Genomic DNA, 13,936 nt, shown 5'->3' on the forward strand with positions numbered 1-13,936 from the left:
TCCTTAAAAATCAGAGACCCTCAGAAACTCTGCTGTTTGAAATTACATGACTAAGACTGAAATATTCCAATTTTGCCTGGAGGATCTAACTCATCTTGACACAGAGAAGCAGCCTCAATTTACAACTCAGGAGCAGAGCTTCAGATAAAGACTTTCTGGACACATTCGACATTTATCTTAGCTATGTTGCTTCCTAGGAAACAGGGCCCTGGGTCCTCTTTGCAATCCAGACTTGAAGTTGACTGCTTTGTACAGACCTGTTTTGCTTTGAGTCTATCAAAACATGACTTCATTTAGATTTTATCTAAACACCACTTTCCTCAGAATCCTATAATAAATCACTGTCTTCCTTTGTTTGATGATGTGCAGTAGCTCTTCTGGTGGGTGGTGTCCCTCACTGAATAGGTCAATAAACCTAACTTTGTTGGACTGCCACTGTGTCCCTGGTGATTGATCTAGGTCATGGGTCAACCTTCCGGGGTGCAGAGCAGGGTGGAGAGTAACTCAGAGGTTCAAGCATGAAAGATCTGGCAGAAAAATAAAGCCTCTCCACCCCCACCACCCCTACCCCTGCAAATCTGATTTCCCTACCAACTGCAGACCAGAGTATTATAAGGGGTGGTGGAGGAAGAGGGGGAGATCTTCATTTACCCAGAGCTCCTATACATCAGGGGCTGAATAAAGGGTTGTAGAAATGAGTGAATCAATCTCTGAGTGGGGCTTCAGGCAACGGAAAGATCTCAGTCCTTTTCTGAGGCACAATGGAAGCTCCGGGTCTTGTGACATTTGCAAGCCTGCCCCTTTCTCCCAACAGACATGAGACCAAAAAAATGAAAGGAAAGGGGGGAAAAGGGAGAATTCTAAAAATGCCCATCCTCTGAACACCATCTTTGTGTAGGCATCTGGGGGAGGCCAGCTGGGGCGAGGTCATCTGCCAGCCAGGCCTGTAGAACTTGGCGCTTCTTGTTTATCGCAGCCATATGCGGGGCCACTGCCAGGGCCCGCCCCACCTCTGCAGTCATTGGAGGAGCTTGAAGTTAAAGACTCCTGCTAAAAACCAGTAGGTTTCATTTCGCAGTTACTGGGAGGGGGCTTGCTGTGGCCTGGTCAGGAGAGTAGAGCTCTGGTCCAGCTCCGCGCAGGGAGGGAGCCTGTCACCATGCCAGCCTGCTGCAGCTGCAGTGATGTTTTCCAGTATGAGACGAACAAAGTCACTCGGATCCAGAGCATGAATTATGGCACCATTAAGTGGTTCTTCCACGTGATCATCTTTTCCTACGTTTGGTAAGTGGGATCTTGGGAGGACACATATCTCTGCAGTGGCCGACAGCACAGAAAGCCCCAGGGGGAAGCTTCAGGTGCACATTCTGAATCTCACATGGTTTTCGAATCTGAGACGTGCTCTCACAGCCAGCTGCGCGGGAGGGAGGAAGCAGCAGCAGGCAAGAGGAAACGGTGCCAGGCTGCAGCAGAGAGAAGCCACAGGACGAGCGGGATTCCTTTCAGCTCTACTCCAGGCCCGCCAGGACGAGCAGGGCAGGGCGTGCCTGGGGAAGGTGGGAAAGCACAGGGTAACACCCTGGATTCCCAGGGAGGAGGCGAGGATCTCAGGGCACGCCTAGTGATTATGCTGGCATCTGAATCACCGTGCTTGGGAGGAATAGGACCAGGCTTGAAAATGTATTATAACTTTAGGTCCTCACCAATGTCAGGAAGGCCCTGCTTTTTGGTTTTTCTTTTTCCTAAAAGAAACTTACTGAGATATAATTTATACACCATACAATTTACCCATTGGAAGGGTACCATTTAATGATTTTCAGATTATTCTCAGAGTTGTGCAACCATCCCCACAATCAATTTTAGAATATTTTCATTGACTCGGCCGGGCGCGGTGGCTCACGCCTGTAATCTCAGCACTTTGGGAGGCCGAGGCGGGCGGATCACGAGGTCAGGAGATCGAGACCATGGTGAAACCCCGTCTCTACTAAAAATACAAAAAATTAGCTGGGCACAGTGACGGGCGCCTGTAGTCCCAGCTACTCAGGAGGCTGAGGCGGGAGAATGGCGTGAACCCGGGAGGCGGAGCTTGCAGTGAGCTGAGATCGCGCCACTGCACTCCAGCCTGGGCGACATAGCGAGACTCCATCTCAAAAAAAAAAAAAAAAAAAGAATATTTTCATTGACTCAAAAGGAATCCCACACTCCTTCGCCATCATTTTCAACACTGTTCCTCCTCCTTCCACCCATTAATTTACTTTCTGCCTCTATGGATTTGCCAATTCTGGACATTTCATATAAATGGAATCGCACAATATGCAGTCCTTTGTGGCTGGCTGTTTGCACTTAGCATGTTTTCCATGCTCATCCATGTTGTAGTATGTGTTGATACTTCATTCAATTTTTTTTTAAGAGACAGTGTCTCACTATGTGGTCCAGGCTGGTCTCAAACTCCTGGACTCAAGTGATCTGCCTGCCTCAGCCTCCCAAAGTGTCAGGATTACAGGCATGAGCCATTGCAGCCAGCCGATACGTCATTCCTTTTTATGGCTGAGTAATATTCCATTGCATGGATAGATCACTTTTATCTATCCATTCATCCATTGATGGACATTGGGGTTGTTTCTCTTTTTTGGCTATCATGAATAATGCCACGTGAACATTTGTGTACAAGGTTTTATGTGGATATAAATTCTCCTTTCTCTTGAGTATGTACCTAAGAATAAAATCGCTAGGTCATATGTTAACTACGCTTCACCTTTGGGGGGAATGTGGAGCTGAATTTCACAGCAGCTGCAATTTTTTATGTTCTCGTCAGCAGAGTATGAGGGGTCCAGTTTCTCCACATCCTCACCAAAGCTTGTTATTGTCTGCCTTTTTGGGTTTTGTTGTTGCTGTTTTGTTTTTGTTTTTGAGATGAAGTCTTGCTCTGTTGCCCAGGCTGGAATCCAGTGGCGCAATCTTGGCTCACTGCAACCTCCACCTCCCCGGTTCAAGCGATTCTCCTGCTCAGCCTCCCTAGTAGCTGGGATTACAGATGTGCGTCACCACTCCTGGCTAATTTTTGTATTTTTAGTAGAGACGAGGTTTCGCCATGTAGGCCAGGCTGGTCTCAAACTCCTGACCTCAAGTGATCCGCCCACCTCGGCCTCCCAAAGTGTTGGGATGACAGGCATGAGCCGCCACACCCAGCCTATTGTCTGTCTTTTTTATTAAAGCCATGCTAGTGGGTGTGAAGTGGTAGTTCATTGTGGTTGTGATTTGAATTTCCCTGATGGTGAGTGCCTCTTATTCTCTGTGCTGATTGATAATGATGATGGAGGAAATTTGTATCTATAGAGAGTGGCAGTGTAGTTTACTAAGAGTTAGGGTAACTTATTTCATAATACTGGTTATGTCTTCTGGGCCAAGTCATTAACTTCTCTGAGCCTCAGTTTCTGCATCTGTTCATAGGGTTGTGGCAATTAACCAAAAAAAAGGCATGAACAGCCCTTATCATGATAACTGACATAGGATAAGAGCTCCATAACTGGTATCTATTTTTAAAAATAATCTTAATAATCTTTTTGAGTCCGGGAGCAGTGGCTCATACCTGTAATCCCAACACTTTGGGAGGCCGAGGCAGGTGGATCATGAAGTCAGGAGTTTGAGACCAGCCTGGCCAATATGGTGAAACCCCGTCTCTACTAAAAATACAAAAATTAGCGGGGCGTGGTGATGCATGCCTGTAATCCCAGCTACTCGGGAGGCTGAGGCAGGAGAATCGCTTGAAGCCAGGAGGTGGAGGTTGCAGTGAGCTGAGATCATACCACTGCACTCCAGCTAGGCAACAGAGCAAGACTCCATCTCAAAATAATAATAATAATAATAATAATAATAATCTTTTTGATTATATAATAGTATATATGTATATAAAATACTTGTATGTATTTTTATATACATCCTCTGCTCTGGCCCTCAAAGTAACCACATCCAAGTTCAGGATTTGAGATCTGGAAATGTGGATTCAAATATCCTTCACTTCTTTGAGCCTTGGTTTCATCATCTGTAAAATGGGGAGAATTGTTGATAGGCATTTAATAAATGCAAAGCTGTTTGAGAAATATATGGCATATAGCAATCCCTGATTGTTAGTTCTTATTCTTAATAATGCTATTATTAGGATTATTATTATTTGATTCATATGTTTACTGTTCAACAAATATTGAATGATAAACATAAATGCTGGGTTGGGCACAGTGGCCCATGCCTGTAATTCCAGCACTTTGGGAGGCCAAGGCAGGCAGGTCACTTGAGGTCAGGAGTTCGAGACCAGCCTGGCCGATGTGGTGGAAACCCCATCTGTACTAAAAATACAAAAATTAGCCGGGCATGGTGGTGGCTGCCTGTAATCCCAGCTACTTGGGAGGCTGAGGCAAGATAATCACTTGAACCTAGGAAGTAGAGGTTGCAATGAGCTGAGATTGCACCACTGCACTCCAACCTGAGCCACAGAGCAAGACTCTGTCTCAAAAAATATATATATGTATTTATATATATTTTATATATATATTTATATATTATATATATGTTTTATATATATTATATATTTTATATATTTTATATATTTTTATATTTTTATATATATTTATATATTTTTTATATATTTATATATATATATGTGCTGAAATCTAAAAAAAGACATATTACTTAAATAAGCTGTCATAAGACCAATGGTAAAGAGCATAATTAGTAAATGCTCCCTTCTGCATTAATACATAGATTGTATGTCACAATTTCATGTAGCAAGTGATGAGACTTCCTGACATTCTTGGGCCCAGCATACAATCTTTTTATTTCTTTCTTTTTTAGAGACAGGGTCTCATTGTGTCGCCTTAGGCTGGAGTGCAGTGGCATGATCACAGCTCACTGCAGCCTCAACTTCTCAGGCTCAAGTGATCCTCCCACCTCATCCTCCCAAGTAGCTGGGACCATAGGCACACATCATGATGTCTAATTTTTTATTTTTTTTGTAGAGATGGGGGTCTCCCTATGTTGCTCAGGCTGGTCTCAAACTCATGGCCTCAAGTGATCCTCCTGTTTTGGCCTCCCAAAGTGCTAGGATTATAGGCATGAGCCACTGTATCTGGCCTACAATTCCTTTTTCTTTCTTTTTTCTTTTTTCTTTTTTTTTTTTCTTGACATGAGGTCTCACTCTGTCACCGAGGCTGTAGTGCAGTGGTGTGATCTCAGCTCACTGCAACCTATGCCTCCCAGGCCCAAGCAATCCTCCCACCTCAGCCTCCCAAGTAGCTGGGACCACAGGTGTACACCACCACGCCCAGCTAATTTTTTGCATTTTTGGTGGAGACAGGGTTTCACCATAGTTGTCCAGGCTGGTCTTGAACTCCTGAGCTCAAGCGATCCACCTGCCTTGGCCTCCCAAAATGCTGGGATTACTAGTGTGAGTCATCATGGCCAGCCTTCAATTTATTAAAAGTAGATTATTGTATAATAATAAAATTTCTAAAAACAGATTACTATGAGAACACCTTGTAATGATAAATATTTTTCTTTCACATAGTGAAATCATAACTTACATGTATTTAACTCCCTCAAATTCAGTTATACATGTTCCATGGGGACATGGAAAGAGAGAGAACAATATAAATAATGCAATGATTCAGCAACCGGATTCCCTGGAGTAGGTGTGAGATGGGGTACTGGCATCTGGTGTTCCCTCCGTCAGTCTCTGTTCCCACATGCTTTTTAGCGAGCATCTTGCTGCTCTACTTATTAATCTAGGTACATATTTTTCAGCCACACGACCCCTAAAATAAGTCAACTCCTTCACCTTCACCTGGAGCAAAACTGTAAAAACAGCAACTTGTTCTAGATCTGGAGGCAAAATTGGCTCCAGCAGACCCACTGGGAAGTGGGAGGTGTTTGCTATGCTTTGTGGACAATTTAAGGGTTTAAAAGGCAATTTTGATGAGCCATGATTTTCATCTTAAGTGCCAACTTTAGAAGATAACCTTCAAATAAAAGTTTCTCTACTGTTTGTATTTTAAAATATAAAATGGAAGAAAAAACTATCGCCAGCTTTGCTTTTTCCTCTTGGTTAATGGACTATCTATTAACATCTCACTAAATGGCCAAATGGAGTCTCACAGTACACAGGTTGGGAAATGCTGCCTTAAGTTGCTCTGTGAAGCCTTAAGTTCGTGTAACCATGACTTAGCCATCTGTGAAATGGGTGGACCCATGGGGCATAGGAATTGGGGAATGTATTTTGCATCAAGTAGGACTGGTGTGGACCATGGGTGGAAATCCAGACAGGCTAGAGCAATGTTCAGGATACAGCAGCGACAGGTTCTGGCCAGCTTCCCTACTGGGGCTGGAAGGACTAAGAACCAGGATAAGGAGACAGGACCTCGGTTATTGAAAATGTGATACAAAGCAGGGACTGGTTATGGAGGAAATGAACCAAGAGGCTGTTCAGCTTCTCCTATTCTCACAACCAAGTTCAGATCTGGAGTCAAAGGCAGGGATGCGGCTACAAGATGAGTTTGTGTTGGAGGTCTGTGTAGATAGGATGCTAAGCAGGTCTGTGTCAGCCAGGATCGTTTGGGCAGTAAGTGACAGAAACCCAACTTATTTAACCACAAAGCCTCAAAGGGGAATTTATTTGATCATGTAACTGGGCAGTTGAAGAGATGGTGCTGTCCTTGGACATGGTTGAAGATAAGAGTTCAAACTATGTCATCAGGGCAGATCCCTCTCCCTACATCCTGGCTCCATTTGCTTCTATTTGGCTTCTTTCTTGAACAACCCTGTATGTAGCAAGATATCCTCACATTCTCTTCTTTTAACAACCTCAGATGAGCAAACAAGTCTTTCCTGATAGCACTGCTAGGAAAGTCCCAAGAAAGACTCTGATTGATCAGATGTGAGTTACAGATCCATCCCTGAACTAACCACTGTGGCCAGGGCCAAGGTGTCATCCCATTGGCCAGCCTGGGTCATGTGCTGGCTCCCGTGGCAGGAAGTAGGGAGAAGACGAGGGAGCCGTGTGAGCCCTGTGTGAACCACATCCAGTGGATTTTCCTTAAGAAGGAAGATTCTGTTACCAGACAAAATGGGAAAAGTAAGTGGGGAGGGTAGGCAGACAAAAATCAGTGATCTATTACAAGGTCTTTCCAAAAGCCAGAAATTAGGGATTTCTAAGTCTACCTCTCTAGTCCTGGCTTGTCTCAGCCCTGCAGCTGGGCTGTGGAGACTCCATCAGCAATTGCTGACCTCCTATTCCTACCTCGGCCCCTTCCTGAGTCCCACCAGGAGCCCTGCTCCTCATCTGGGACGTGCTTGTTGGCCCATGGAGGTTGCCAGCTCACCTTGGTACTTTACTGCTATTTGGTTTCTGTGACCACCAAGCTGTTGCTTAAACCAAGCCGCCTATGGTGGCGCCACCTTGGAGAATTCTTTTTTATTTTTTGAAACAGGTTCTCACTCTGGTTACCGAGACTGGAGTGCAGTGGTATGATCTTGGCTCACTGCAGCCTCCATCTCCCAGGCTCAGGTGATTTTCCCACCTCAGCCTCCCCAGTAACTGGGGCTATAGGTGCATGCCACTACACCCGGCTAACTTTTGTATTTTTAGTGGAGACGGGGTTTCGCCATGTTGGCCAGGCTGGTCTCGAACTCCTGACCTCAGGTGATCTGCCCGCCTTGGCCTCTCCAAGTGCTGAAATTACAGGTGTGAGCCACGGCGCCCGGCTGGATAATTCTTTCGATTTTATTCCGAGTGGGTTGAGAAGCCATGGGAAGATTGTAAGCAAAGGAATAAAAGCTGGTTGCATTCTCTTTGGAGGATTTCCCTCTTCCCTGGAGACCAGTCCTCACAGAAGCTTTTTCAATGGCCACAGAAGACTAAGGAAGATTGAGAGAGGCAGAGGAAACAATTCCACTCAGAGCTGCTGCTTCTCCACTGCCCAGTCAGCCTCCACGGGCGCCAACAGTGAGCCTGTGCTGTCTGGTCCCAGGCTGGCTGTGACCGTGGAGATGGTGCTGCTATGCTAGTTTGTGGCTGTTAAAGTGGAGCTCCTGGCTGGACGCCTGTTTCCCAGTGGGTGGCCACAAACCTGTGAGTCTGGGCATCCTCCAGCTGAGGAGAAGTGAGCCCAGCCCAGAGGCCGGGGAGGCCGCAGATGCCAGCAGGAGCAAATCCAAATCCAACCCAAGCATGGCCCCTCTCATCCTGACCATTTTTTTTTTTTTTTTTTTTTTTGAGACAGGGTCTCCCTCTGTCACCCAGACTGGAGTGCAGTGGCACAATCTTGGCTCATTGCAACCCCCGCCTCCTGGGTTCATGCCATTCTCCTGCCTCGCCTCCCTAGTAGGGACTACATGCACGCGCCACCACACCCAGATAATTTTTGTATTTTTAGTAGAGATTGGGTTCTGCCGTGTTGGCTAGGCTGGTCTCGAACTCCTGGCCTCAAGCGATCCGTCTGCCTTGGCTTCCCAAAATGCTGAGATTACAGGCGTGAGCCACCGCACCCAGCCTGCCCCTGACTGTCTTCAGGGAAGTAGAAGCAGGAGGTCTGCCACATTCTCATCCCACCCTTGACACCTGGGTAATGTGCTAGAGCTTGAGTGGAAGGTCAGAGATAACCCAGTTCAGGAAGTGACCCCGTAGGAGGAGAAGAATCCAGCCACGTGACACACGGTACGAAGAGAACAGTAAATGCAAAGATCTGGAAACACAAGAGGAACAGCAAGGACAGCATGTCCCAGAACCTGGGGAGAGAGGAGGGAGCAGCCGCAGCTGAGGGCAGGTCAGGGGAAGAGTTGCTATTTGATTTTCAGTGCCATGGGAGGCCACTGAAAAGTTTTATGCTGAGAAGTGAAACCATCTCACTCATTTTTCTAGAAGCCTCATGGGCCACTGTGCAGAGCATAGAGTGTGGTGGGATAAGAATGACAGTGAGGGACCAGTGAGAAGGTTCCTGGGGTCGCCAGATGCAAGGAGATGGAGGCTTGGGCTAGAACAGGCTGGCGGAGCTGGAGAGAGGGGGACAAAGCTGGGATGTGTTTTGGAGGCAGAAATGACAGATTTGCTAGAAGGTGAAAGATGGCTCTCGATTCCTGAGGGACGATGATGCCTTTTACCAACTTGAAGAAAACCAAGGAGAGACTTGAGGACTAACACAGCACTGTGAAGGAGGCCAGGCAAAGGTGGACACTGCCGTGAGCTGTGATCACGCCACTGCACCCTCGCCTGGGTGACTGACTGAGACCCTGTCTTAAAATATATATGTAATAAAAAATAATAAATAAAGGGCCAGGCGTGGTGGCTCACGCCTGTAATCCCAACACTGTGGGAGGCTGAGGCAGCTGGATCACCTGAGGTCAGAAGTTCAAGACCAGCCTGGTCAACATGGCAAAATCCCATCTCTACTAAAAATACAAAAATTAGCCAGGTATGGTGGCACAAGCCTGTAATCCCAGCTACTTGGGAGGCCAAGGCAGGAGAATCACTTGAACCTGGGAGGCAGAGGTTGCAGTGAGCCTAAATCGTACCATTGCACTCCAGCCTAGGCTACAGAGTGAGACCCCATAAATAAATAAATAAATAAATAAATAAGTAAATAATATCAGGCAAGCAATTAAAACACCTGCCTACGGCCGGGTGCGGTGGCTCACGCCTGTAATCCCAGCACTTTGGGAGTCCAAGGCGGGTGGATCACGAGGTCAGGAGATCGATACCATCCTGGCTAACAGTGAAACCCCGTCTCTGCTAAAAATACAAAAAATTAGCTGGGCGTGGTGGCGGGCGCCTGTAGTCCCAGCTACTCAGGAGGCTGAGGCAGGAGAATGGCGTGAACCCGGGAGGCGGAGCTTGCAGTGAGCCGAGATTGACAGAGCAAGACTCCATCTCAAAAAAAAAAAAAAAAAACAAAAAAAAACACCTGCCTACTACCATCTATCCACATCCTTTTTTTCATGTCTAACACCAAAACACCAAAATAGCTGGAAGCACATCATGTCAAAAGATAAACATGATTCTTTCAAATGAATGGCTGTGGCCTTATGAAAAGCTGCCTCCGTGTCTGATTTTCTTGTTTCAAGGGGTAATGATGGAGGCTTCTCTCCTGCACCCGCAGGCCTCCGGGGATGCTGCCCCAGTCCAGCCTCCCACCCTGGGCTGGAGCCTCCCAGTCCCGCTGCATGGGTAGCACAGTGCTGGGAAAAGGAAGGAGCAGTTTGTCTGGCTTTTTTACAGGCCCACAGCTGGCCGGTACAGTGGCAGAGAAGGCGAGGCCGAGGTGGGGCTAGGGAAGACGGCAGGGGCCAGATCATGGAGTGCCTTGTGCTGCATCCAGCAGGCACTGAGAAAGCGTGGAGAGCTGTCCCCCAGCCCCCAGCATCTTATTAGAAAATATTCAAACGTAACAGAAAACATGAAGGGTTTTATGCTCATATTTTCATTTTAGAGAGATCATTCTGCTTGAAATATAACACCTACTGAGTACTGCTGAGGACTTAGCATGTGCCAGGTTCTGTTCTTAGCATGTGATGTGTGTTGGCCTATTTGATTCTCCTATATAATCCTGGAAGATTGGTTGTGGGAGTGGGTGATCATGACCTGAACAGCCTAACCATGTTTCGGGAACGCTCTGTGTTATGAGTTCCACTCCCCTAATCCATGTCACAGTTGAATGTCCCAGCTTCCCTTGCAGCTAGGACACAACAGGAGACCCAAGCTTTCCAAACATATGCCCCAGGCAACACTTTGATACACAAGGAATAACACTGGATGCTGGGTGTGCACAGAATTCAAATTCAGGAATGGAGGGAAGTACTGCCCTTTGACCCATACAATAGGGGATCCCCTTCCTTGGACCCCATGCCTTAGAGGGCCCCACTCTGTCCCTCTGCAGACTGTGAGCTGCCCTATGGAATGAGGGGTGTCTGAGGCTGTATTAGTTTCTATTTGTTACACAGCAGTGGAAACTAACACAGTCCCACAGGCCTAAATCAAGACGTCAGCAGGCTGAGTTCTGCCTGGAGACTCCAGGGAAAATTCACTTCCAAACTCATTTTTGTTGTTGGCAAAATTCAATCCCTTGAGGCTGCAGGACTGAGATCTGCTTCTCGCTGGCTGTCAGCCTGGGGCTACTCTCAGATTCTGATGTCCTCCCACATTCCCTGCCACGTGTTCCTCTCCATCTCCAAGCCTGCTATGACACAACACATTGTCCTTATGCTTCAAATCTCTGACTTCTCTCCTGGGTCCAGAAGAAGAACACTGTCTTCTTTTAAGGGGCTCATGTGATTGGGTCAGGTCAACTCTACCATATCATGGAGTCTCACCAACTTGCCCAGGCTGGTCTTGAACACCTGGGCTCAAGTGATCCTCCTGCGTTGGCCTCCCAAAGTGCTGGGATTATAGGTGGGAGCTGCTGTGCCCAGCCAAGGCCAGCATCTTCAGACCTCTCTGCCCTGTTTTCACATGGCCTTCTCTTTGTGCGTGTGTCAAATCTCCTTCTGCCTCTCTCTTATAAGAACGCATGTAATGGCACTTAGGGCCCACCTGGATGACACAGGGTCATCTCACCATCTCAAAATCGTTAACTTTGGCTGGGTGCAGTGGCTCATGCCTGTAATCTCAGCACTTTGGGAGGCCGAGACAGGTGGATCACTTGAGGTCAGGAGTTCAAGACCAGCCTGGCCAGCATGGTGAAACCCTGTCTCTACTAAAAATACGAAAGTTAGCTGGGCTCGCGCCTCTGGTCCCAGCTACTCAGGAGACTAAGGCAAAAGAATCGGTAGAACCTGGGAGGCAGAGACTGCAGCGAGCCGAGATTATGCCACTGCACTCCAGCCTAGGGGGCAGAGTGAGACTTCATCTCAAAAAAAAAAAAAAATGGCTGGGCACGGTGGCTCACGTCTGTAATCCCAGCATTTGGGAGGCCCAGGTGGGCAGATCACTTGGGGTCAGGAGTTCATTCGAGACCAGCCTGGCCAACATGGTGAAAGTCTATCTCTACTAAAAAAAAAAAAAAATTACCCAGATGTGGTGGCAGGTGCCTGTAATCCCAGCTACTTGGCAGGCCGAGGCAGGAGAATCACTTAAACCTGGGAGGCAGAGGGTGCAGTGAGCTGAGATCGCTCTGCCGCACTCCAGCCTGGGCGACAGAGCGAAACTCCATCTCAGAGTTAACCAGGCATGGTGCTGCATGCCTGTAGTCCCAGCTACTGGGAAGGCTGAGGTGGGAGGACTGCTTGATCCTGGGAGGTTGAGGCTGCAGTGAGCTGTGTTTGTGCCACTGCACTCCAGCCTGGGTGACCGAGTGAGACCCTATCTCAAAAAAAAATAATATCGGCCAGGCACAGTGGCTCACGTCTGTAATCCCAGAACTCTGGGAGACCGAGGTGGGTGGATCACCTGAGGTCAGGAGTTCGAGCCCAGCCTGACCAACATGGTGAAACCCCGTCTCTACTAAAAATACAAAAATTAGCTGGGCGTGGTGGCAGGCACCTATATAATCCCAGCTACTCGGGAGGCTGAGGCAGGAGAATCGCTTGAACTCAGGAGGCAGAGGTTGCAGTGAGCCGAGGTCATGCCATTGCACTCCAGCCTGGTGGCAGAGTGAGACTCCGTCTCAAAAAAAGAAAGTCTCTTTTTACAACTTTTTTGAGGTATAACTTACATATCATAAAATCACCGGTTTTAAATATACATTTCAATGACTTTTAGTAAATTTACCAAGTCGTGCAACCATCATCACAATCCGGTTTCAGAACATTTCATCAGCCCAGGAAGAGCCCTCACACCCGCTAAGAGTCACTCCCCACTCCTACTCCCTCCTGGTGGTTGCTCAACCCAGGTAACCATGAATCTATTCTCTGCCTCTGGGTATTTGTCTTTTCTGGTCAATCTTTCTTCTTAAACTCAGCAGAGTGAGTTCTGTTGTTTAGAACTGGAAACCCTGCCCAATAGAATACTAATATCCTCTTGTTTTGTGGGGCAGTCAGAGTCTCGCTCGGTCGCCCAGGCTGGAGTGCAGTGATATGATCTCGCCTCACTTCGACCTCTACCTTCCGGATTCAAGCGATTCTCCTACCTCAGCTTCCTGAGTAGCTGAGATTACAGATGTGCACCAACACACCTGGCTAATTTTTGTACTTTTAGTAGAGATGGGGTCTCACCATGTTGGCCAAGCTGGTCTCGAACTCCTGACCTCAAATGAGCCACCCGCCTTGGCCTCCCAAAGTTCTGGAATTACAGGCATGAGCCACTGCACCCAGCCCTAATATCCTCTTATTACAGAAGAAGAAACAATGACTTAGAAAGATTAAGTCACTTACCCAAGGTCGTGTAGTCAGTAAGCAATAGAGCTGAGATTGAACCTCACTCCAGAGCCTATGCTCTCACTAAAGTATTGCAGTGTAGAGAGTAGAGGGGACGGGGTGAGACTGGAGGAAGGGAGGGCATTTAGGAGACTATTGGGACGTCCAGATCTGAGAGGTGATGGTGACCTGGACTGAGGAGGTGATAGAGGCAGAGGAGAGAAGCAGATGAATTTGAGCATATTAGGAAGTGAAACAGTAGGATTTGGCAACTGAATGGGTGAGTGGACAAGAGGGAGAGGATGAGTCAAGGAGTGCGCCATGCTTCTGGCTTGGGCAACTGATGGGTACTGGAATAACTTGCTGGGATAGGAAATGCAGGAGAAACAGCCAATTTGGGGTGGAAGATGAGGTCAGGACTGAAGGCATTGAGTTTGAGGTGTCTATGGAATGTACAAATGGAGATGTTGAATGGATGGTTGGATATATGAATCTGGAGCTGAGATGTAGGTTTCTATAACACCAGCATATAGACGGCAACCAGAACCCTGGAAGAAGCTGCAACCGACCAGCAAGAGAAGATGTAGATGAGAAAGCAAAAGGG

The 13,936-nt window shown here is 47.3% G+C and overlaps 1 protein-coding gene across 1 annotated transcript in view; it reads left to right on the forward strand.

The window, feature by feature from the left end:
* The first annotated feature begins 1,017 nt into the window (after positions 1–1,017).
* Positions 1,018–13,936, forward strand: part of P2RX7 (purinergic receptor P2X 7) — a 55,452-nt gene continuing 42,533 nt past the window's right edge. The window contains exon 1 of the mRNA XM_003280296.3: positions 1,018–1,284. Within this exon, the coding sequence (XP_003280344.1) occupies positions 1,160–1,284 (125 nt within the window). The 5' untranslated portion in view covers positions 1,018–1,159. The remainder of the gene's footprint in view (positions 1,285–13,936) is intronic.

This window comes from Nomascus leucogenys, chromosome 10 (assembly GCF_006542625.1).
Source record: "Nomascus leucogenys isolate Asia chromosome 10, Asia_NLE_v1, whole genome shotgun sequence".
In the NCBI taxonomy this organism is placed as follows: Eukaryota; Metazoa; Chordata; class Mammalia; order Primates; family Hylobatidae; genus Nomascus; species Nomascus leucogenys.